This window comes from Pristiophorus japonicus, chromosome 15 (genome assembly GCF_044704955.1).
Source record: "Pristiophorus japonicus isolate sPriJap1 chromosome 15, sPriJap1.hap1, whole genome shotgun sequence".
In the NCBI taxonomy this organism is placed as follows: domain Eukaryota; kingdom Metazoa; phylum Chordata; class Chondrichthyes; family Pristiophoridae; genus Pristiophorus; species Pristiophorus japonicus.
Genome location: NC_091991.1, coordinates 42,159,919 through 42,184,576, shown reverse-complemented (window position 1 = coordinate 42,184,576; position 24,658 = coordinate 42,159,919). Strand labels below are relative to the sequence as shown.

The window sequence follows — 24,658 nt, the reverse complement described above, 5'->3', positions numbered from 1 at the left end:
AAATAATTTACAAAATTTAAGATACTTTATTAAGTATATACAAAGTGTCAGCTGTGGCTCAGTGGGTAGCATTCACACCATCAAGTCAAAAGGTCATGGATTCAAGTTCCAATCCAGAGACTTGAACACATAATCTAGGCTGATGCTTCAGTGCATTACTGAGAGAGTGCTGCACTGTTGGAGGTACCGTCGTTCAGATTAGACATTAAACCAAGGCCCCTTCTGCTCTCTCCAGTTGAGATTAAAGATCACACGACACTATTCGAAAAGGAGCAGGAGAATTCTCTCAATGTCCTGGCCAAAATTTACCCCTAAACCAACACTTAAAACAGATGATATGGTCATTTATCTCATTGCTGTTTGTGGTAAGCTTGCTGTGTGCAAATTGGATGCCGCAGTTCCTACATTACAACAGTGACTACATTCAAAAGTACGTCATTAATTGTAAATCACTTTGAGAGGTCCTGCGGTTCTGAAAGGTGCTATCTTAATGCATGTCTTTTCTTAAGCAGTACCTAAAATTACATGAACCTAAAATTTCCACTCCAGGAGCTAGTTTGTTCTTTAAGTCTTTTGGAATGAAACAGTATTGTATTATATTCCTCAGGTAAGGACATGAAATGCATAAGCAAACCCTTATAGAACTTTTTTTAGCTTGAATGCCCCAAAGAAATGTAGTAAGGTCTAAGGAACAAAAGTAGGATCCGGACTTTTATCCCCTTCATTCCTTTGAAGAAGAAAACAATTCCATTGATGTAGAAACCCAATCATTCTCGAACAGTATTACCAATTAATGATAAAATGACAAAACCTTGTCGTGGAATTGGAACTCATCACACGGTTTTCATGCAGACTAGACAAGAATCAGAAATTACCTTCCCATCTAACATCAAGCCACAACAACACCTTGTAACCAAATTGTCCAACAACCACATTTGATGGTTCACAGTTGCAGGACCCCATATTTTCTTACTACAAAACGCTGCTGACAGCTGAATAGAATAGGATTTTCCATAAGTAAACATTGCATTAAAATTAGTACTAATAAAATTACATACATTTTGCAATTTTAGCAACTTAATGGTCCAGAATTTGCAGTGGATATGATGACGTACTCTCAGAGTACACTGCCATACTGCCTTTCCAATGGACTTTGCATGCCCTCTCGCATGCTCTAAATCCCAAACTTGCGATCTGTCAAGTTACACCTTGACGGATGATCCACACAGCCTTGGAAATCCCAATTGCTGGAACAGAGTTGCGCTAATTGTCCACCAACTGCCCAGCAATTACGTACGAACATTTTCCGGTTGATGCAAGCAGGTACAGGACCTGTTTGCATCAGCACAAGAGGATTAGATAGAAACAGTTACTTATTCTATTAGTTCTGAATGAATTGTAAGACTATCTGAAACAATTCCAATGATTAGTGTACAGATTTTTCAGATCTTTGTTATATTTGTTTGTATCACCTGACCATGTCATTTTATATGAAATTTGACAGAATTTGAACGATTTATCAGAACTCTAATTCCTAAATTAAATTTTAAAATTCATTCCCAAATATGTTTTTTAGGTGGGTCTGTGTGAGAGAGAGAGCGGGTCATTTTGGATCTATTTATTCTCCTAGTCCTTATAATTATTCTAAAAATACATTGGGTGAAATACAATATAAAGAAAGGTACCAGTATTAGAGGTAGACACTTTCCCTTCGGTGTACTGATTGGAGCACCCGGGCCTATGTGATCCCAGGTTCACTTACACACATGTTATACTCCTGGAATCCAGGGGCCATTACACTGCCCTCGAGTACACAGTGTCACAGAGTATGTTCATGAAGGAGGGCCTCCATCAGGTAAATTCTTATTCTATTTGGGTGCCGGCGACATACTCCGTAGGTACACTGCCGACTGCAAAATCTGCCCAAAAATCATGGTAATAAAGCTACTTACATGTCAGGATTAATGTTACTACATATTATAATATTGACCCTATCTGAAACTAACCTAAAAATTGAATTTGAATTTAAAATATTTTTATTTTTCTCATCCTGTCTTTCTGTTTCTCTATTCTGTCTCCTATTTTTGTCACTTCAACTTTACATTTACTTCATTTTGTATTTTGTAAATGATCTTTTATCTGTTCTTCATCTTTTTCAAAACATCAAAAATATTTCTTTACCTTTTATTCAGTGCCTACTGTCCCAGTGTCCATAATGGTGGTGGGAGCCACACTGGAAAATCACCCATCAATTGGCGGAAAACTGACTGTGAAAGTCAAGATTTCATCCAGTCAAGGCCTAGAACTCTGAGGGAGAAATTGGCCTACTTTTCGCCCCCTGTTAGCGCCTCCAAGGGGCGATAACGGGAGGCGCTAAGGGCTTACCAACCAGATGTGGCAAAATCACCAACACCCGTGAACCTCCATGGCGGGTTAGCATGTCGCTAAAACTTACTGCCTCAATCCCCTGCGCCCCGGAGCTCGTGACTTCATCCGGTGTGCAACGCCCCGTTACCGTCCCAGAGGTAAAATTAGCTTCCGCCCCCTGCAGTATTGCCGGGCGTCAACAGTGGCAGCTGTAGGACGCGTTGTCACCTCGGCTAGTCGCTTGCGGAGCACTAATTAAAGGCAATGGTAGTCAGGTGGGCCAACATGTAATTCTGTCCCCAATGTTGGATTTTGCTTTTTTGTACCCTGCGATTGCTGAGCCTTGCACGCTCTTAGATTGCTTGAGACTGCTCTGCGTGTTTCACAGGTGCCGTCGCCCAATATCCACACCCTTAGGCTTCAGTGAACGCAGCATTGGCCCTTCCCTTTAAGGGAGGGAAGGAGGCTGTAAAACCGGCAGCGCTGCATGCAACATTGTGCTGCGCTCTGCCGCTACCGTCCCTCTCACTCCCTTTAGTGCTCAAAGAGGAGTGATAACGCTTGATTTAGTGCTCCTCTTCCCTCTTGGGGTGCTAAAGCGGAAGCTCCCATCGGAATCAATTGTGTAGCGCCCAGCGATACTTTTGCACTCCTGCAAAAGTTATCGACCCAAATGGGCCGCTACTCAATCTCTAGCCCTAAATATTGATACACAAGCTTTGACCTAATTCTCGAGGATCAAATAGTGGAATGCTACTGATATTTGAGAAATCTGTTTTGATATGCCCGCTCCACAATCATACCCAAAGAACACGACTTGTTCATGGGTGCAGAAAGAGTTAATGAAAATCTTTCATTTTGGCAGAAGGCTACTGATATCCATCCAACCATCCCCTCAGTTCTGCTATTTGCTCTCAAGTAAACTGTTTCTCCCCTCTGCATTGATGTGGGTGCAACTGGAACCATGGAATTTTTTTTATGACCTACTCTGGTGTGAGAAATCTAAGTGCTTGAAAAAGTAAAGCAGGATATCAAAAAAAGGTGTTTTTTTGAAAATTATAACGGTCCTAGAATGTGGTTTACCTTGATCAACTCCTGATGCCTATTTATTCTGTGCATAGTTCAGCAACCATCAGCTAAGTCAGCATTATTTCTACATATTTCATAAAGAATTGTATTCTTATTTTCTTACACTTTACACACAAGGGAAAATCCTACTTTTCTAAATGGGACCAGTTGTGCACAGCTGAATGTGTGTGTGTACACAGGGGAAGAGGCAAATCACAGGCACAATTCTATTTGAGAAAATAGGAAATATGCTGAGTATTTTAAGAGCATTTATTTGTGCTAGAAGTCTTTTGTGTTAATAAGAATTTAAGGCAAATCTATCTAAGATTTCTGTTTACAAATATTTCGTTATTGTGACAGTTTTTTTAACCAATTGACGCCAAGTGTCCTTGTTACACGACACAATAATAGACTGTCCATTCAAAATCATCATCATGATGGTTTGATTGTTTTGTAACAGCAGTTCAGGTCTACCACAATAAAGGAAATAGTTTAATACAATCACAATTCTGCTGGTTAAACTCTTGTGAAAATAATTATTTTGCTGGATTTTCCAATCATAAATCTCAACTTATGAGATAATATTGTACAATAAAGAATGATAACATAATTTGTATATTCAATTAATGGTTTTGTATAGTAAACATAGAGCATTCTCATTATAAATACATACAATTTAACATTTTATGGCATTTTAAAACCGCTTGTATCGAGTGAATATACTGGTTATCTTATTCTCAGAGTTGAATTTTATGTAGAGTGAAGGTTAAAATTATTGTGCTTCTGCTGTGATGACTGTATTCAGCATTTTGATGTGAAAAATCTTACATCAGTGTCACCTGGCTAAATAATCAGGCAGTGTTATGCAGTCATCCCATTTTCTTTCACTCTTTATTAACAGCCATCTTTGGCTCTCTTTCTTTCCTAATTGGAACATCATACAGCCTTGGCAGTTGTACTATTCAATAGAATGATTAATTTTTCCTGACTGTTCTGAGCTCAATTGACCTGTTTTGACCCGTTTGTCACTGATCGTAACCTGACAGGCGCTAGCAGCCTCCAACGATTATGGCTTTTGAGATTAATCTGACGCCGTTTTATCCTACTACAGCTCATCACATGAGGAAACTGGGGCCAGTCATCCTCTCTATGGCCATGGCGTGTGTAAATGGCCTGGATGTGAAAGTATTTGTGAAGATTTTGGACAGTTTTTGAAGTAAGTTTATTACATAAACATTCGATAAGACAATTGACAAATTCTAACCATTGTTTACTTATAAAGTATATAAAAATATAAACATAGCCAAAAAGGTAGTCTGCTTTTAATTGAAATTAACCATTTGAAGATTGCATTAATACATCTGTACCACATACAAAGAAAATCTTAAAATTGCTCATTTTTCACGTATAGTCGATATGTTCTGTAGTTTTTGTTATAGGTTTTAGTCATTCACCTTGTTCAGGATATGATTTTTAAAGAAAAAAATGTTTCTCTGAAATGTCATAAGTCATTCATCCCTGAGTTGCAACTTAATAGATAAAACTAATCCTGCCAGCAAACTTTAATGATTGAAATGTTTAAGTGAACATACAAATTTAAAACTGCCCACTGTTCTGAAAATGGACAGTATAATTAAAATCAATGTAAAACTACAACAGCTTGGGTGACAGAGTCCTCTAGATGGTTCATTCTTGTTCACTTCGTCTGGTATGGTCTGTAGGCAGTTTGTATAGATGAGTAACTTCACAATTTGAGAATCCCTTGTTGTCATGGTGCAACTAACAGGGTGAATGAACTGTTCATGCTCCATCAACAATTTAGTTAATTAGCTCATTTGTAATTGCATTGCTTTGTTGCCAGGATGTTAGCTGGAACATCAAAGAAGATGTGTTTACAGTACTGCAGATTACAGGGTATTGCAAAACAGTTCAGCATCAAGAAAGAAACACCAGAAAAAGGAATTGATCCCAAAATATAATGCAAATATAACGGTCAAGGAAAAAGATGATATTGTGCAGTCTTGATTCTTAATTATCTTTTACTTAGCTATTATTAGATTCCATTATAAATCAGATTTATTAGACATTGTTGCAATATTAGACAACATTTTGGAAGATTTGTTGAGTAAATCACAAAAATCTAATTTAAGAACAAAGAGGTCAAGAATTAAACTATAATATGTTGCTTGATCATCATCTGCCATGAACAGTTTTTAATTAACCCTAAAAGCACAAGTCACAATATTTTATGTATGGATTTCAGCTATTCTGGTTCAACAGGATAAGGGTTAAAACTTGATCTGGATTTTTGAAATTACAGTTGATAAGAAAATATAATACTAGATGAGTGGACATAAATGAATAATTAAATCCAGATTTAATACATCTGTACCATACACAAAGAAAATCTTAAAATTGCCCCTTTTATACATTTAGAAACTGTAGCTGTTTGTATCATTAAAGCAGCATCAATAATCAATAGTTTAAAGAGTGTGATCTGTCAACGTTGAGAATTGTAAATAACTTCCAACCCATTTGTACTTTGTAGCTACCATTTAGAAAAATGCTTTTTAGTATCCTCGGAGCATTCTGTTTTGTAATTGTAAATAGACTGCAGTGCATAAAATTCAGAAATACTGTTGTACTAAAAATGGGTACTTTGATCTTCAGATGGTGACCCACTTCCAGCAGACATGTTATAATGTTAACACTAATGCACAATATGGGTTATTGACAATTACAATTTTTTTCTTTGCAGCAGATTTAGCTTGCTATTAAATGCTTCTTAGTTAAGAGACAAACTGTTTTCCAATCCATTAACTTTATAGTGAAAAACAGAATTAAAGGCTGCAGCTTCCCAAGCATGTTATATGTAACTCAGAATAGCAGTTAAGTCATTAAGGTGGTTGGGCCTTAGAGTATTCCTAATCTAAGCGCATATCCTCATAAAAGGAAAGGAAAAGCACACTACTGGATTGCAATAGAGTTAATGCAAGTATACTGTACTACAATAAAAAATTAATAAAGCATGCTTACCATTGGAATGAAAAACTATCCTGGCCAATGTTGTGGATTCAGATAGTTGACTGATGGAAATTTCTAAAGGAATCTTGTCTGCTTGCTGAAGTGGAACTCCTCTTAACTAAGAAGCAGTTTACAGTTTTTCTCTTAAAAGCCAGTTACACAGAAGCATTTGGAAAGGGGATTACAGTAGAAAACACAGTGCTGCTGTCTTGCTTTTCTGATAATGGAAAGGATTTTGGGTGAAGTGAAGAATAACATCTGAGGAATTGAATGTATTTTTATCTTTAAATTTCTGAAGTAGTGTATTTGCTGGCTAGTGTATTAACTGAATGTATGATACAAACCGAATCATTCACAAAGCTAGAGAATTTAATTTTATCCTGTTTACAGTTTAATGCTCTCATTAAAGTCACTAAACTCATTATTTTTTTTGTGCAAACATTTAACACCTTCAAAAGTGTTGTTATCGAAAATACTCTGGGCTTATGCAATATTTTTTTGATATCTTGAGGTTTTGGGGCAGAGCAGTTTACTGCCCCCTGGTGTGGCAAGATCATTTAATGGTTACTAAAATACATCATTATTAAGAGAGACAGAAGGAACATACGGTAAAGTCTCAGTTGAGACTAAGCAAAGTATTTATAAAAGAGTCATACTAACAGTTAAGTAATAAACATTTGTGCAAGTTAGACATTGCCAAAGGCTTGCTTATACACAGTTTTGATTCCTTGCATAAAAAGGTGATGACAGAAGCTAACCATTTTGCAGGTCACTTAGTAAAGAGCCAGCAGATTCATGATAACATTTAACAGTACATCTTCATTACTGACTTATAAATGTCAAATGAGACATACTGTGAAATGACAGAACTTGGAAAGTTTGGTGGTTGGGGTGTATTTTGTCTGCAAACTTAATCACCATTCCAATGGTTGCTACGTAGTTTTTGTGTAATGGATTGTTTTAATACAGGATCAGAAAGATGTGCTATAAAGCATGTCAGTTAAAAGAGGTTTCTATTTTTTAACCTGTATGTAACAGACTGACAAAATGTGATACACAGAACAAAGAATGATAGTGTTTTAATCTTATGAAGATAACATTGTTAGTGTCAGAAGAAACCTTTTATGCCAAAGAAGATGCATCAGTGAGAACACCAAGGCTAAATATAAAGAAAGAAAAATATTTCTTTTGAAGACATTCAGCCTTAGAATGACATCTTCATCAACCAAAAGTGACCAGAATCCATACTTAGATTACAAACCTAGCAGAAAATATATAAATAAAAAATGGAATAAGTAGATGAGTGTACATGTTATATACTATTTGTGGTTGATTCAGACACTGTGTGTAAATTTTTATTCCATTAACATTTAAGTACTAGGAAAATTCAATCAGCTGGACATCACTTAAAAAAATTAGTATATATGGCCCAAAGAAAAATATCTGCATTATATTCATAGATGCGTTGGAAAGATTTATCAACAATTCCAGTTTATTTTGTCATTAATATTAACAGATGTGCTTGGTGGAAAATCAAGCAACAATTATCACATGTAGAATGTGATATAGAAGATGATTGCAGGTACTTTGGGTTATAAACATTACAATCTGTATAAACTGTGCAGAGAGGAATTTTCTTCACAGAAATTTCACAGCTGAAAATATTTACTTTGCATGGGCCCAAGTTTCCCCAGGAGTTGCTCCTTTTTTTTGGAGCAACTTGATTTTTCTGGACTATCTTTTTAGTTGCAATTCTGACCGTTTAATTTGCGCCAGTGTAAGTGAGTTAGTTAGGTTTTTTTTAGTTCAGTTTTTTTTTTCAAAAGAGGGTGTTCCCAGCCACTTACCCCTGTTTTAGGCACCTGGCCAGCAAATAGTTGCTCTAAACTAACTTAGGCCAGCGTATGTTGCCACTTCTCTCCGCACAGAAAAACCTTGCCTAGAGTTAAGGAATCGGCGCAAGTAACTACATTTAAAGCACCAATAAGTACCAAACAAAGCACAAAAAGTAATAAGCAATTAATTAACAAATAAAATAGAAGGAATCCTGCACCTAAAGCACCAAAATCAATCAGTAAATAACAAATAAAAAATAGAAGTCCTACCTTAGGGAATGCAGCGAGCCGCCGATGAGGGAGCCCATTCAGCTAGGGCTAGGAATGACGTGCTTCAGGCCCCTCCCACACAGCCTGCAGCACGCATTTGCAAAAGCGGCCTGCCAGGAGCTACTGCACATGCGCGTAGACTCTAGCGCGCATGTGCAGAGGTCCCGGCACTGTTTTCAGCGCTGGGACCTGGCTCCGCCCCCAATTCATTGGGTCACGCTGCGCCACGACCGAAGAGAGGCTGGGGAGTGGCCAGAATACCGACGTCTTTATTCGGCGTGCTTGGAGGCAGACAAAAACGGTGCACCTCGGGTGAGGGCGCCAGAAAAACAGGTTAGGGAAACTCTAAACCTAAGAGTGTGCACAATGGATCTATTAATAAAATTGTCTTGTTTGCCAGCTTTTGTGCACTTGTCAGATTCTAATCTAATGTGTTGCGATGCCAGGTTTCCACTTGCGTCAAATTAAAATGCATGCTGTTAAAAAGAAAGTACAAATTATTCTGCTGATTTTGAGAGGTCCTGGTCCACCAGTGGCATGTTTTAAGTCAGCTGAAAATCAAAATGATTGGAATTTGGAAAACAGAATAACATCCCTGATTTTCCTTTGACCATATGTACATCACAGTTTATGGGTCAGACAGTAACTTGATATTGTCCAATATTTTCGGCGAAGGTGGTATTTGAACATCAAGGGAATTAAATGCAGTTTGACCAATAGATGCAAATAATGTTAATTCTCTCTTGTAAATGGGGATAAATAGAACTGAAAGTGCAAGAAAAGTATCTTGTAGAAGATGTGACCAAACTACAGTGCAATCTTCACTTAAAAACAGTTTCTGGTTGGTTGTAGTGTTTGGAATATATTGCCATTTACATTACATTGTGGTAGCTGACATGACATGTATGCACTAAATGGTGAAATTCAGTTTCTAAATTGTGTCAGATTATCGTAGTTCCTATACTAATCAATTCAACTGTAGATTCTATTTATCAAGACCAATAATAATTTTAAAAGGCAGGCATGAAGAAAAATCAAATTAGATGAATTTTCTTTTATTTTTGCTTCAAACTACAAAAAATGTTTTAATTAATAATGTGAGTAAGTTCAGATGCAAATCATATTCAAGTTTCACACTTAAGCACAGGCCTGGCTGAATCAAGCATCTCGCAAACAGCTTTCACACCCCTTTACTGAATGGTAGACAACCACATCATTTATTCCATTTTGAAAACAAAAATCAATATACCTATAAAGTGACCCATAAATTAGAGCTGGCTCATGGAATGTTTGTACAGTGCTGGCTTTTTGAAGGCCCCCTTTGCATTTTTCCTTCACCTCTGTATTTGAACTAGAGTCACTGTAAGAGGCTCATTAGGGGACATTAGGGACTGGAGCTAACCAGAATTCCAGAGCCTGCTTTCCTCTTATTAATGCATAGCAAAGTAGGATGCACTTAAATATTTCATAGGCATTCAGTAATTTGTGTGTAATCGCCTTGTTAGCAGACCAGTAGAAGTAGAACGGGTCTGTGAAATGGTGTTAGAGATTGCATGGGTAATTTATAGACCTTTGACATTAGAAATAGCTGTTATTGGAGACTGGAATGAAGCTGTGAAATAGAACTGGCAATAAGTAGAAAACTTAATAAAGGTTTTGTAACAAGCATCTATGGGGATAACAACCCACTTGGTCGTTTTGAAGCAGCTATAATTTATGACATATGCAATATATCAAGTGCATACGATAGCATTATGGAGTATTGAAATGAAAAGGGTATTTGCAACATTAGGTCCAACTTCCTGCTAGGGATGTGATTAAATGATTAATGAAATGTCCCTTTGCATATGCATTTTGAAACAGCAATTAAGCACAGACTGAGAAAAATCCACCAATCCTATCATTTTTCAGCTTATCTCATTCTTGTTATATAAATCACAGAGAATTTGTGAGGAGCAATATGTCTTACCTGAAGTGGTTACTAAAGCATGAAAGAGAGTCATCATTTCTGTATAAAATAATCATAAATAAATAGATTAATAATTTAAACCTATGAAAGATCTCTTGATTTATTACTATGGCAGTTTATTTATACCTTTTCTCTGGTTGTGTCCAATTTCTCTAGCATGATTGGCATAATTAAATACGAGAATGAATAGACACTATTATTTTGCTCATTGCTGGTAAACAATAGCAAGAAAGAGAGACAGCAGATGTAGCAAAAAAAAAATGCATGGAATATTGCAAGTGTTCATTGATCTGCTGGAGTTTATTCTTGAAATAATAAGAGGGCTGCAAGCTAGCCTATAATTACAGAAAGGAAAGTGGCAGCTTTGGCATTTCCAAACTCTGTGTCCTTTTAAGGGTGCTTTGTGAATTTGTCATCAATAATAATTCCAACAGAGAGGCATTGCCTCACATAACTTTGCAAAGACCTTTCTTTTTTATTTTCATTTAGCGCAATGAAGGCTTGTTTTAGGATATAAATCTTTTGATTCCGATTGAAAATTGAACCAAGACAAACACCGACTGTGGTGTAGCTTTGCCACTATTTCCAGCTTCATTTTATGGAGTGATGTTAACAAACGTGAGCAGATGTCATCTTTATGTGGTCTAGGTAGATGGGCAGTGCTGTTAACTATTTTCATGCATACAGTAGTTACAGAATAGCAATGGCATTGTATTGTAACTAACTGTAGTTTTCTCCAATGGCTATAGTGTAGTTGAAGGGCATTTTTGTTTTATTATATTTTAATTATTCATTAAGATTCTCATATCTCACATGTGAAGGGCTGCATGTTTGCTAAAGATGTGCCTAATTTAGCAAAATTAAATTGTTTGGAAACAAAAGAACCATGTTTATATCCATCCTCCTCCTTTGCAAGAGATAGATTTATATGACCATTATAATGTGTGAGTCTTGAGAGTGGATGTTGGTGTACAGGCATACAATTCTTACCTCTCCAGACATGCTCACGTTCAGAAGGAGACACTGTGTGATCAGAAGCGAGAACCTGGCCAATTTTCTGTTCCCTAACCCAGAGTCGCTGAGACCAATTATAACTTTGGGTTGAAATCAGCTCACACAACACAGACCAAAGATTGATCTGGGACCTTCCTGGTCTGTATGGCTCAGTTACTTACTGATTAAACTTACGGAACCACTGAGGGAACATCATTTTTAAAAAATAAATACATTCTGAAATGTGCCACAACTTATGAAATCGTAGCATGAGTGTACAAATTATAATAGCTGGAGAGGATACTTCTAAAGTCTATTGTGAGGAATAGGGAAATTAAAATAACAATAACTTTAAAGGTTATGGGCTCAATTTTCCCCAAAGCTGGTTTTTGGCATACTTGAAGAGTTATTCCCGTTTTTTGGGGGCCCAACTACACCAAAAAAAAATCATCCAACTTTCCCCATTTGAATTGTTCATTTTGGCACCGCCTAGCCTGTCCTTTAGCTTTGGGGGTGGAGCCAAAGATCGGGTTGCCAGGGTAACAAGGGACACACTGCGGGTTGAGGCTGGAAACTGAAACGTACAACACATTCTGGCCAGCTCACAGCAACCTGCACAAGCACCTTGCACATTGCAGTAGCATTCCATCATTAAATTATTAAAGTGTTTATGCCAAAAGCCTATCCCCCACAACTCCCCAGCCCACCCCCCACCCCCATTCCTGGTGCCGCTCCTAACACTGGTCGAAAGACTTCCCTCCCCTCCCAATGCCGGTTGCCACTGCTAACCCTGGCCGAAGGGCCTCCCTCTCATGATGCCGGTTGCTGCTGCTAGCCCTGGATGAAGGGCCTCCCAGTGCCAGGTGCCGCTCCTAACTCTGGCTGAAAGGCTTCCCCCTTCTCCTGGTGCTGGGTGTCACTCCTAAGCCTGGCCGAAAGGGCCCCGCCCCTCTCTCTTTCCTCCTTTCCCCCCCCCCTCTCTGCTGCTGCTGTCCGGGCCGTGGAACTGCATCCGCTGCATTGATTTCTTACCTGCGCCGATTTTGTTAACTGCCCAGGAGGTTTTTTCAGAGTGGCCACATAAAAATTGGAGTAAATTGGAGCTGGCCAAACTTGCTTAAATGGCGAGAATTGGCGCGGGTGGCAGTTTTACGCCCCCAATGAGGTAAAAAAAATTGTAGCCTAAAAAAAGACTACCTAAATGAATTACGCTAGCGCAGAAACCTTGGGGAAACTTGGAGATTTGAATTTTTTTTTTAAATGGTCATGCCAAAAAAAATGGCTCAGATAATTGGGGAAAATTGAGCCCTATATTTTGATTTTATTTACATTTTCCTCAATCAAATCAATTTGCTTACTAAGGTTTTATTTAGTTTTCTTTATCTGCTCAGTTCCTTGTTATTTCATTCCAATGTTTTTGCATATTTCTTTCATATTACCTTTCTTTCTCTTGGTATTTCTTTATCAAAAAGATCTCTTGCTTCTTCAGCTATTTGAAGATGTTATATTTCCCTTTATTAAACAGTCCTCTTTTATTACATAAGGCTGGAATCATATGTTTAGTAAGGCAACCCTCCAGCTGTATATTTACATGGCATTTCAGGATTTTTTAAAAGAACACAACTACATTTTTTGCATCTGGGTCATCTCGTAGCTGGATATTTCAATACTCTACTATCCTTATCACTCAGCAGTACTCAAGATATCATTCTCATTAAGCCAAGAAACTTTGGTACCTGATCAGTCTTAATTTCCTTCCACAATGTCCAGCCTTCTATAAACCAAGCTTGGCAGCACTTAATAACAACAACTTGTATTTATATAACGGCTTTAATGTAGTGAAACGTCCCAAGTCGCTTCACAGGAGTATTATGAGATAAACATTTTGACACCGAGCCGCATAAATAGAAATTAGCGCAGGTGACCAAAAGTTTGGTCAAAGAGGTATGTTTTAAGGAGTGTCTTGAAGAAGGAAAGAGAGTTAGAGAGGCGGAGAGGTTTAGGCAGGGAGTTCCAGAGCCTGGGGCTTAGGCAACAGAAGGCACGGCCACCAATAGTTGAGCGATTATAATCAGGGATGCTCAAGAGGGCAGACATCTCGGGGGGTTGTGGGGCTGGAGGAGATCACAGAGATAGGGAGGGGCAAGGCCATGGAGGGACTTGAAAACAAGGATGAGAATTTTGAAATCGACGCGTTGCTTAACCGAAAGCCAATGTAGGTCAGCGAGCACAGGGGAATTGGGTGACGGGACTTGGTGCGAGTTAGGATACGAGCAGCCGAGTTTTGGATCACCTCTAGTTTACATAGGGTAGAATGTGAGTGGCCAATCAGGAGTAAGTTGGAATAGTCAAGTCTAGAGGTAACAAAGGCATGGATGAGGGCTTCAGCAACGGATGAGCTGAGGCAGGGGTGGAGATAGGCGATGTTATGGAGGCGGTCTTAGTTATGAATAATAAGTTCTTAATTTATCTTCTCTTCTATTATTTTCTCCCACTAAGGGTTTTAGCCCATCTTTTTATTCCAGTTTACCAGCTTTTAGCTATAGCAGATCTTAACTTAAAAAATGAAAAACATTTAAGTCAACTTTGCAATACAGATTTTTTTTCATTTACATGAATATTAGTGTTTCTATGTTTATTTCCCTTTTAATCACGTTTTACCATTTTCATCCAAAACTGTTTCTAACACTTTTTTGGGGGAATCACTCTGCCAAGTGTTGGTTATTTTTCAATTTAAAATTGGTGTGGAGATAAATATATATCCTTAGCCAATCTGCTTTGAAAATGATTGTTCATGCATGATTTTTTTTAAATGTAGATTTGAAGTATAAATTTACAGTTCAAAGTTATATCCTTTACTTACTAATTTATAACATTATCACTAATAATAGGAGCATTGTGTTACTGATCTGTATTGTGCACTAGTTTTGTCAATTTTAACATGCCACACGTTCAGGATATGATTGCTCATGTGGAGGATAAACACCAACATGGTCTAATTGGGCTAGATGTCCTGTTTCGGTGTTGTAATTTCTGTGAAATTCTCTGGGATTTCATGTTTTAGTGATTTAAATTAAACTTGAGATCCAGGTGCTTATTGCATGATATTTTAACGGTAGAGTTGTCACTTGTGTCTTAATTACGTGCTCGATACATAATACTCAATGCAAATCTATAATCTAAGGGAAAGTTAGGAAGCTGATACAGAGGTGGAATTATATTCATCAAAATAATTGTTGCCTAATATTACTTCTACCCTGCCAGTACCAATTGCTTGGATTAGACAAATTGAGGCAGTATGTCAATGACAAAGTACGTCAATGGAAAAGTAATGATCCTAAAATTAAAACAACTTAACCTTTTTCTTAAAGGTTGTACGGTCAAATGTGACCAGTCCATAAAATATTTACAATGGAATTATTTTCTGATATGCAAGGGTTGATTTGGTACTGTTGTGATCGTGGCGAATGCATTGTGTGGCTTTAATTTTATACCCATTAAAATTATTAGATGAGGGGTCATTCCCACAATGCACCCTCTGCAAGCACCGCCCTTCGCTGCGAGCATGGAATTGGCCCTACTGTGTTTGCGTTCCTTAAAATAGCTGAAATGTGTAACAGTCTTAGTTAAAATTTCTGTCAGTCATAACTTTGTAAGACTTTTAGAGGACAAATTAGCGCTGCTATGGGGAAAGAGTGGGGGAGTGGGACTAATTGGCTGGTCTTTCGAATGGCCTCCTTCTGTACGCTATAGGCTATGATTTTGCAAAAAACATCAGCTATTTGTTTAGTCCTGTCTTTTCGGGTTGTCGCTAATCTCATCTTGTTCCTTTAATGGACTTTTATGTATGCACTGTTGCAAAAATGTTGATTTAAATGTTGTAGCCGATAGGATAAAAGCTGATCCACTGATAATCTCTCGTAATATCATATGCCGCATTATCTGACTGTAATATTGCTTATTATGATGTCTACTAGAGTTACAAAATAGCAGTTGTAGTACTGTATACTAAAATGCCTGGTATATATTTGCTATTTACAGGCACCTTAATAACGAACATGCATTAGATGATAGGAGTACTGCACAGTGTCGGGTCCAGATGCAGGTTGTGCAGCAGTTGGAGATTCAGGTAAAATGGTTTTAGTACTTAGTGCACAATGTTGTATACTCATTCTCCTCCTGTGTTCAGTCCTTCTTGGTTCATGCTTTTGTTTTCTTGAACAAATAATAGTTTATTTCATGAAAATGTGTATACATTAATTGCAGGGATTCCAGATTCAAATGTAGATTGGATAAAAGGAGTAGATAACAATATATTGAAAGATTACTTTGAAAGTAATCTCCTCACCGCCTCATTTAAAAAAACATATTTTGGCCCCTATTTTAAATCTCTCTGGTCAATACATTATTGGTGGGCAGACAACTTTCTGCCAGGTCTCTAGCTAACTTTGAGAAAGTATTTGAAAGCAAAACAGATTGATTCACTTTCCAGTTTCATTGTTCCTTTCTTCCTATGGACTGTGTTGATACACCAGCACATGATCTATACCAGCGGATTGCACAAGCTCTTTTATTTTCAGTAAAATTGTATGACAACAAAGTTTATTTATTTGAAAGTGCAATAAATCTATAAACCATTTAATTTAACTGTAGTGATATGTTTGAAATTTGTGTTTTGGAAGTAAGAGAGTAATTTTAAATAACTGTCCAGTATATGATTTTAAAACAGAAGGAAACAATCTTCACCCAATGATCCTCCTTTCAAAGTGACCAATTAATAGGTTTCCCTCTGGCTGACTTATAGAAGCAATCTACAGAAGTAAAGTCTGTTGTAATGAGACCCAGTGCAGTGTGGACCCAGATTCTGTGACGGAGATCAGTGCTTCACACTGCCTGGTCTCTGTCACTCTATTGAATTAGATTGATGATGGCAGATTGCAGGGGGCAGTAACTGGACCTCAGAGGGAAAGGATGAAGTGTGCAGATGATCCTGGCAGGCACAGTGCTTTGAGAACCCTTCACCTCTTCACAGCTGCTGGCATTAGTCCATTCCTAACAGTGTCCACAGGACTTTATCAGGACACCAAGGGCCCACTTATTTGTGTTCTTGGTAACTTGTTACTGTCACAACATCTATGACCTAAATACTCCTATTGACAAAAAGATGAAGTGTTATTTGTTTTTCTGTGACCTTTTAACACAAGGGAGACTTCCAAACGATGAGTACTTCTTAAGAAGCTATTTTTTCCTTTAAGGAAAGTCTATAAAAAACGGACATGATCCTATTGGTAATTAGAGAAATAAGACCTGTTCTATCACAATCATTTAAAATGTATTTTGCAAGAGTTTTATTTTCTGTTTGTTCAATAACAGCTTTCTAAAGAACGTGAGCGCCTTCAGGCAATGATGACCCATCTCCACATGAGACCCTCCGATCCTAAGCCATGTCCGAAACCTGTAAGTTTAATATTGGACTATGGATTGAATAGGGACCATACTGTTTAATAAATATTATGTACCATAAAAATAAACAATTGTCTGACAGTTTCCATATAGAATGGTTATGCTAATACTTAAGCATTAAGTGTGGTTCTGAAAAATGTTAGCAGATAGCTTTTTGTTGAAATAAAATACACATTCTACATTCTACACTGACAAAGTAATATACTTCACTTGTGACAAATAACTGACTTGAGATGACTGTCGAAATGTTAGAACATTTTATTTTGATGGATTTACAAATACACTTTGCCAGCGAAGAGAATTTTATTGGGCATCAATTGCACTGCTATATAGCTATGTCATTACTGGCAAGGCATTGAATGGAGTTACTTACAGGTGAAGGACTAGAATTTACTGTCTATCAAAATAGTTCCTGAAACATTTTACTTAAAAACAAACCTGGTGTGAACTGGTGAAATTAAATAGCATTTTGTAACATTTTAGTTTTAATCAACTTGGTTTGTAAAAGAATTAAAAAATAAATATTGCAGTAAAAGTTATTGATATCATCCTTACACTTTGTTAGTGTGAGTCATATGAGATGATAAAATCAAAACACAAATCAGTAAATAGTATAATTCTAAGTTAAACATTGAAAATGCTTTGTTACTTTCAGAGATGTTCAATTACCATTTTAAACCCCCCTGGAAATTCAGCATTAATTTAAAAATGATATGGTGGAATTGGTCTGGTAAAGATGGTCTTTTACTCCAGTTGAAATATGTGTTAGACAAGTAGGGGAAAAAACTCACTTTATGACATTGTTACAATTCCTGTATATAAACTGCATCGATTCTGCCAAACTGATCTTTTTTTATATATTTCTTTCTCTGCCTGTTTTGTTCCTTGCAGAATGTTTGCTGCTAACAAGTTCTCCTCCATCTGAGGACAGGGATAGTCTGGGGCATGGGCTACGTCATGACCACTATCAGTAATGCTTTGTAATTGACTAACAATTCACACACAGCAACTAAGCAGTGCTGGCCCTCTTCTGACTGAGATAAAACACATTGCTTTTCTCTGGTGCTGCTTCATGTAGCCCAACTGAAAACTGGTAATACCTCAGCTAAGGAAGCTGTATTCAAGTGACGGACAGCTCAGGGACTCAAACTCATGACCTTCTGGTTGTAAGTTGAACACTCAGCCACTAGAGCTACCGAGTCACAGATTACTTTAGAAATTTATTTGCCACAATTTATAACCTTTTATTATTAAGAATTTGATGCAGGTCAATTAAAAATGGGCACCAATCCGATTTCAAAACAAGTTGGTTTAATACAATGCTTTGCTCATTTATTTTAAATGAATACTACTCTCATCACTTCATATTCCACATTGCATTCCGTACTATCGAAAGTCTGAAGATAAAATACTTATCCAGTAAATCCATCAGGAATCTGCAGCTCATTCTTTATAAATAAATTATTCAATCAGTAAATTTGTGAAAGTCCAGCAGTGTGGTAACATCCACACTAATAAAGGATCTTCAGCCTATAATCCAAAACTGAACTTGAATAATGTAACTGAAGTATTACATTACATAAACCACACATGAAAGAACTACTAATTGCATTTGATGATGGGTAATTAATAGGGAATCCTTAGACGAGTAAGTTGAACTGAAACTACAGTCTTTTTCTCTTCCCACTGGACACATGTGCTCTCCAGAATGTGGTATATGGTACTGTTAGCCTTTAAATGGTTGAAGAGGAGTACAGTATACAAAAAGATCTCTAAAATGTATATACTGCACAAAAAGAGCTCCATAATTGATATGATAGTACTGATTTATGTCCTCATATGCAGTGGCTCAGTTGAGACAGCCCACACATTTGATAAATATTAATAGTATGAATTTATTACCAAGGCGAAATGAGCTCTGTTGGTTCATCACTGCACCCTTAACAGCTATCAGTACATGAACACAAGGTGCAACCGCACTGTCTATTATATGACCCCATTTACTCTCTGGATGGTACTTCATTAAATGGTACCTTTTGGCCATGCTATGGATGGATGAAAATCAAAGTTATCAAGGCTGCAAGTCCTGAATAATGAGTTTCACCCAACCTTGAATATATTCAGATGAGTTGAGGTAGCTAAGTGCTCATCCCAGCTTTTACATGCTTTTCCTTATTTATCTTTAATAAATTCTATTTTATCAGAACATGACTGCCTTCCTGCAAACATGTTCTGCTTGTTATTACTGTATGATAAAATAAATTATCATAACCCTATAAACATCATAATCAGATAGAGTATATAAGTCATAAGATTTAATGATAATGATTTTATGAAGTTTTATAACTGGAGATTATGTTTTGGTGTTATAAAATTGTCTTTTTTATTTTGAAAAAATATACAATTTCTTCTTCAAACTAATTAATTTTAGATTAGCCTTCCCTTTTTTATGAAGTGAAGATAAACCATTATAAGTATTGATTTATCGAGCATTCCTGTTAGTAAATATTATGTAGAAGATTCGGATAGAGCTGGTGTGATTTTTCTGAATTTTTAACACTTAGTGATGTTTGTTTATTAGGAGAGTTACAGTATTAGAATTACTACCAAATGTATATATAAACATAACTGGATTCCTTGCATCAATCTGCAGGCTATAGGTAGCAGTAGAATAAAACAGTTTGTGGTTTATTGGGAACAGATGCACTTGGGAATGCCTTCAGGGTGCCAGGCGTTGTTATTAGACTGCCAGTGCGCTTCTCCTGGCTGCTGCCCAAGAATGCAGAACAATTAGCTGGCATATGTTAATTTTTGTTTCTTTAACAAATTTTTCTACTCTCTAAACGTGTAAAACAAATCCACAAAGTAAGATCAATCAATGTTAAATGCATAATCTTCTCCAAATGAAAAAGGTGTTTATCTATAGATGAATACATAACATTTGAAACGACAGATGTGCCTGAATTACTTAGTCAGTTGCAATTTCCTGCACAATTCCTGATTTTCTAGTTTTGTGCAGCGACAAGATAACATTGCAGTTTTCCCAGATCGAGAAATTACCCTTCAGAATAGATTAAAAATGACTACAAATTAGCTATTAAGAGCATCACTTAAGAATTTGGCAGAAATCTTTTCACAGTGGAAGGGTGTAAATTTTGTTAATTAGATGCTATTTATGACAATGGATGTGTGGTAAATATAAAAGAGGTGATGTGGGAATTTTTCATTAATGAATAACAGAGTTTTATTGGGATGAGTAGTTGAAGGGCACACTGTTAAATAGCTTGCATTCATTTTCACCTTTTTCCTTTTTCTTCCCTGACACCCACATTCCAGGGTACATCAGCAATAACTGACACTGTAATCATAAATTGAAAATGATACTTCCAGAGGAATTGGCAAACTTGACATTTCATTATATTTGTTAACACATGCCACAAATGATTGTTAGTGAAGAAATTCCATTCCCCTCTCCATCTACAATCATATTTAATTTGAAAAATTTCAGCCTCCTCTGGCTAATTTGCAATTAAGACAATTTTGTTTGAATATGTAGTAATGTCATTACCATTCCACCAAATTAGCAGTGAGAGTAAAGGTCAGTGTAAAATTTTCCAGCTGGCTGGAGCCTCTCAGCTGAGATTTGGGACTGTGCAAAAACTGCAGTAGCAGTGGAGCAACGGCAGCACATTCCAGTCCCGTTTGCAGTAACTGGATCCCTTTGATAATCTGCCTTGTTTTTCAGCCTTTAAGAATAGACAGACACAACCATGGAACTTTTGATAACAGCTTTTATTATGGGAGAGACAGTTCTTATAGAGTTAGGATACACTAAAATGAGTTGGGCCTGAGTAATGTTGGATCAGATCATTAGATAATCTCTAACAGCATCCTCTAATTAGAGTTCTTATGATACAATTTCATCCTGTAATTAGTTGAGATTGGCTGCTTCCTTTGCTGCTTATTAGTGGCAACACAGCTGTAGAAGTGAATCCACTCTCATTTGTCAAACCTTTTAAAGCCTTCTTTCTCCTGTCTCTGCCTTTTCCCACTCCTCCTCCTGGGCCTCCTCAGCTGAATCTGGTGTCGAGTGTCACAATGTCTAAGAACATTTCAGAGACTTCCCCACAGAGCTTACCTCAGACTCCCACCACACCAACAGCCCCAGTCACCCCTGTCACGCAAGGACCCTCCGTAATCACTCCAGCCAACGTGCACAATGTGGGACCAATTCGAAGAAGACATGGTGATAAGTACAACATTCCCATTTCATCAGGTAGGATACTAAGTGGCTCCAGTAGCAGACTGACTTTTTGTCTGATAAATAACTTTAATAATTTTTGATTTAACTTAAGTTCTCAATATGTTTTGAAGATTATAGAAATAGATAATATCCCCTTTGTTGACCAAAATAGACTGAACTTAAACTACATTTTTTTCATTTTTCAGGCATTCCCACAGAACAAATTATGTGGAACAAATTTATTTGAAATATGATTTTTGATATTTGGAGGTGGGAGAGAGGGAGGAAGGATACAGTGTTGTGACCATTAGAATACCTTTTTAAAGCAATTTTATAACTCTATATCAGATATAGTACAGAGTTTAAAACAATATTTAGGGGGCAAAATAATAGCCCCTCACACCAATTGGGGATGGTAAACTTCCGGCTTGGAATCCCGTCCCCCCGCCCCCCCTCCCTCCCTCCCTCGTGTAATTGGGCCTACGTACCTCAAAGGAAGCAGAGCACTGTCTCCGGCATTCCGCTTCCTTTGGTGGTAGTCCTGGGGCGGTAGTGCAGCGCTGAGTAAAGAGCTACACGGATGCTCTGCCTAGTGCTGATGTGCTACAACAATCCTCCCCTTCCATTAAAGGGCGAGCCGCTACGCACTCTGTATGACCCTTTGGTGGCCGCCACTGAACCACCAGGGATGTGTGAGACTGGGCCAGCAGCCCGGCACCCAAGAGGGAGTGCCAGGCTGCACGATGGCGGCCCGGTCCACACTAGGGCTACCATGGTCGGGCCGACCCACGAGTCGGCTGACCAACAAAGATGGCAGCCCGGGGTGCTGCAGGCCTCCTCTTTAAACAGTGCCCCAGGAGCGGATGTCGTGAAGCTGGCATTGAAGGAGTTGGCATGGGGCGGTGAAGGGTCGCTGCGCAAGGTGATGATGTCATCGCCGATTGGGCGGCTGCCCGGGGCACTAATTGTGGGGCACGGCACTGCCGGGACAGTGCCTCCCAAACCTCCGGGGAAAATTCCCGGGAGCCGGTAACGCCCCACCTCCCCCGGACAAAAGCTACCTTGCGCCCCCTGGAGGCGCAAAAAAGGGATAATTTCTCCCCCTTACATTTATAACTAAAGGACTAGCTAAATAGTATAAACACACACAAATAAATACATTAGTAAAATTTTGCATTTGTTGGTGATTTAGTAACTTGCCACGTTCCAGTTAAACCCTGTTTTAAAATCATGTTTTCCTGCCCTGTGCTATCTGAAGAAATTATGTTCTTAGATCCTAATTCTGTACATATAATGAAGTTTTATTGAACAGGATAATTGTATAGAACTACACAATTAGCTTTTTGTCACTATTTTTTGCATTGAGTGAAAAATATTTTCAGTTCAGTCGCTCAATTGGCTGAACACTTGGCTCCCAACCAGGTGTTTGAGAGCTCAAATCCCAGTACTGCTTGACACTTAAAACCACTTGCATTAGTTAGTTGAGTTTCATTTGTTTTCAGTTCAGCTGCTCCAATGAGTGGCATATAGAGGAAATATCATAGCTTAATAATTGGATGTTGCTGGGCCCATTTTACATGCATAAAGCAGGCACGTATGGGTTCAAAATGGCAGGCGCTCATTCCACATCGGAAGTGTGCCATTTGCCATATTGGTTAAGGCTCATTTGTAGTTATGCTTATTACAGGTGTATGCAAATAGGAGACCTAACGCCTGTTTGAGGCCGGCTTTGCAAAATTCAGTTGCGCGTGCCCATAGCAGGCACGGGCATGCTGCAGTCATTTTTTTCAGGTGTTTAGCAGCCGAACCAGCTGTTCTTAAAGGGACTGCCGGAGGCCGCAACAGGAAACTTCAACTTTTTAACTTGCTTTATTGTGGAGCCAGGTGGGGCAGGAGTATTTTCAGCTTCACATTAAATCCGTGGGCCATCACTTCTTCCCCCGCCCCTCCCCCCCCCCCCCCCCCCCCGTCCTCCTGCCGGATTGACCTGAGGCCCTCGTTCCCCCCCCATCCCCCCCCTCCCTCCCCCTTCCACCCCTGTCCAAGCCGGTTGAATTCACTACTCCACTGTAACCAACAAGTTCTCTCTGAGGCTGTGACTGGCACTCGCAGCTCACTGGTAATAAACAAAAGAGGCCGGTGGAACAATTTACCGTTGTTCTGCAGCCAGCCTCATTAGTTGTGTGCAGCGTGCATTGCACTGAGATCACACTCTGATTTGATGCAATCCAATTTCTAGGCTGATATCATTCTCCAAAATGGTGCAAAAGGCATTAACATGGATCACTTAAATCCCACCTCCTGTCAGTTGATCAGAGTAGCATTTATGGTGGCTGCGGAGAAACCTGGATTGCCCCATACTTCTTGTTGATGGAGGTTGTTTGCTCCCGAACAGCTTCTTAGCGGGAGGGATGGGGGTCATGGAGGGAGAATAGAGGGAAGGAAGGAGAAAGAGGGACAGAATGTTGCTTTTTGCTTAGTTTGCCATTGGTATATGTTATGGAATATAATTCATTGCCCATTTTCAAAATCAACCATGTCAGAATAAATAATTTGGAATTTTGTGAATAGTCAATTCTTTAACATCAGGAAATTGCCCTGTTAATTTGACATTCGCTATTCACTCTTTCAGAGATTGCACCAAACTATGAGTTTTATAAGAATGCAGATGTCAGACCTCCATTTACTTATGCAACTCTCATAAGGCAGGTGAGTAGACGTTGCCTGATTAGATTATAATTAATTACTGCTTCAATTAATGTTTCCTGAGAAAGTGTCACCCTGTTTAGTTACCAAACAGTTATTTAATGTCATTTTGTCCCTTTTATTTCAGGGTATCATTGAATCATCTGACAGGCAGTTAACACTTAATGAAATCTACAACTGGTTTACACGAACATTTGCCTATTTCAGGCGTAATGCTGCAACTTGGAAGGTAACTTCATAACCTGCACTTCACAGAAGCACGGCACAGTACCTGCAGATAGGACTGAAGACATTTATTTACTTGACACAAACAGATTAGTATCAGACTCCCCTCTTTTTCAAATTGGCTGTTGAATAGAATGAATTCCCTTTCTCAAAATGACAAGTGGAAAGAATAATTTTGCCTCTGATATCGTTTTCTAATTTGGTGCAATTAATAGCTTCGCCTTGGTGGAGATGTGAGGGCCTGACACACTAATTACAGTGTGAGCACTCAATCATCAACACCTTTGTTAGTAGCACCGTATTACTTTTTACTTTCACATATTATTGGCTAATTAGTTTGAAAAATGGCTGTTTGCCTTGTGCAACAAATGGAGGCTGTAGGTTTTGTCTTGGTCTGTGCCTTTTGTACACATCATACCTCATCACACAGACTGAAGCTGCCACAGGAGTCAGGGCTGTGGTCACTCAGCTGGAACTAAAGGAAAGTAAGTGAAT

General features: G+C 38.2%; 1 protein-coding gene across 15 annotated transcripts in view; it reads left to right on the top strand.

The window, feature by feature from the left end:
* The window catches only part of foxp2 (forkhead box P2), a 906,820-nt gene that overhangs the window by 846,193 nt on the left and 35,969 nt on the right, over positions 1-24,658 (top strand). For all 15 annotated transcript variants that reach the window (XM_070900364.1, XM_070900362.1, XM_070900365.1 and 12 more), the window contains 6 exons: positions 4,547-4,651; positions 15,568-15,655; positions 16,900-16,983; positions 21,064-21,265; positions 23,865-23,941; positions 24,066-24,167. In XM_070900364.1, coding sequence (XP_070756465.1) covers positions 4,547-4,651; positions 15,568-15,655; positions 16,900-16,983; positions 21,064-21,265; positions 23,865-23,941; positions 24,066-24,167 — 658 coding nt within the window. The remainder of the gene's footprint in view (positions 1-4,546; positions 4,652-15,567; positions 15,656-16,899; positions 16,984-21,063; positions 21,266-23,864; positions 23,942-24,065; positions 24,168-24,658) is intronic.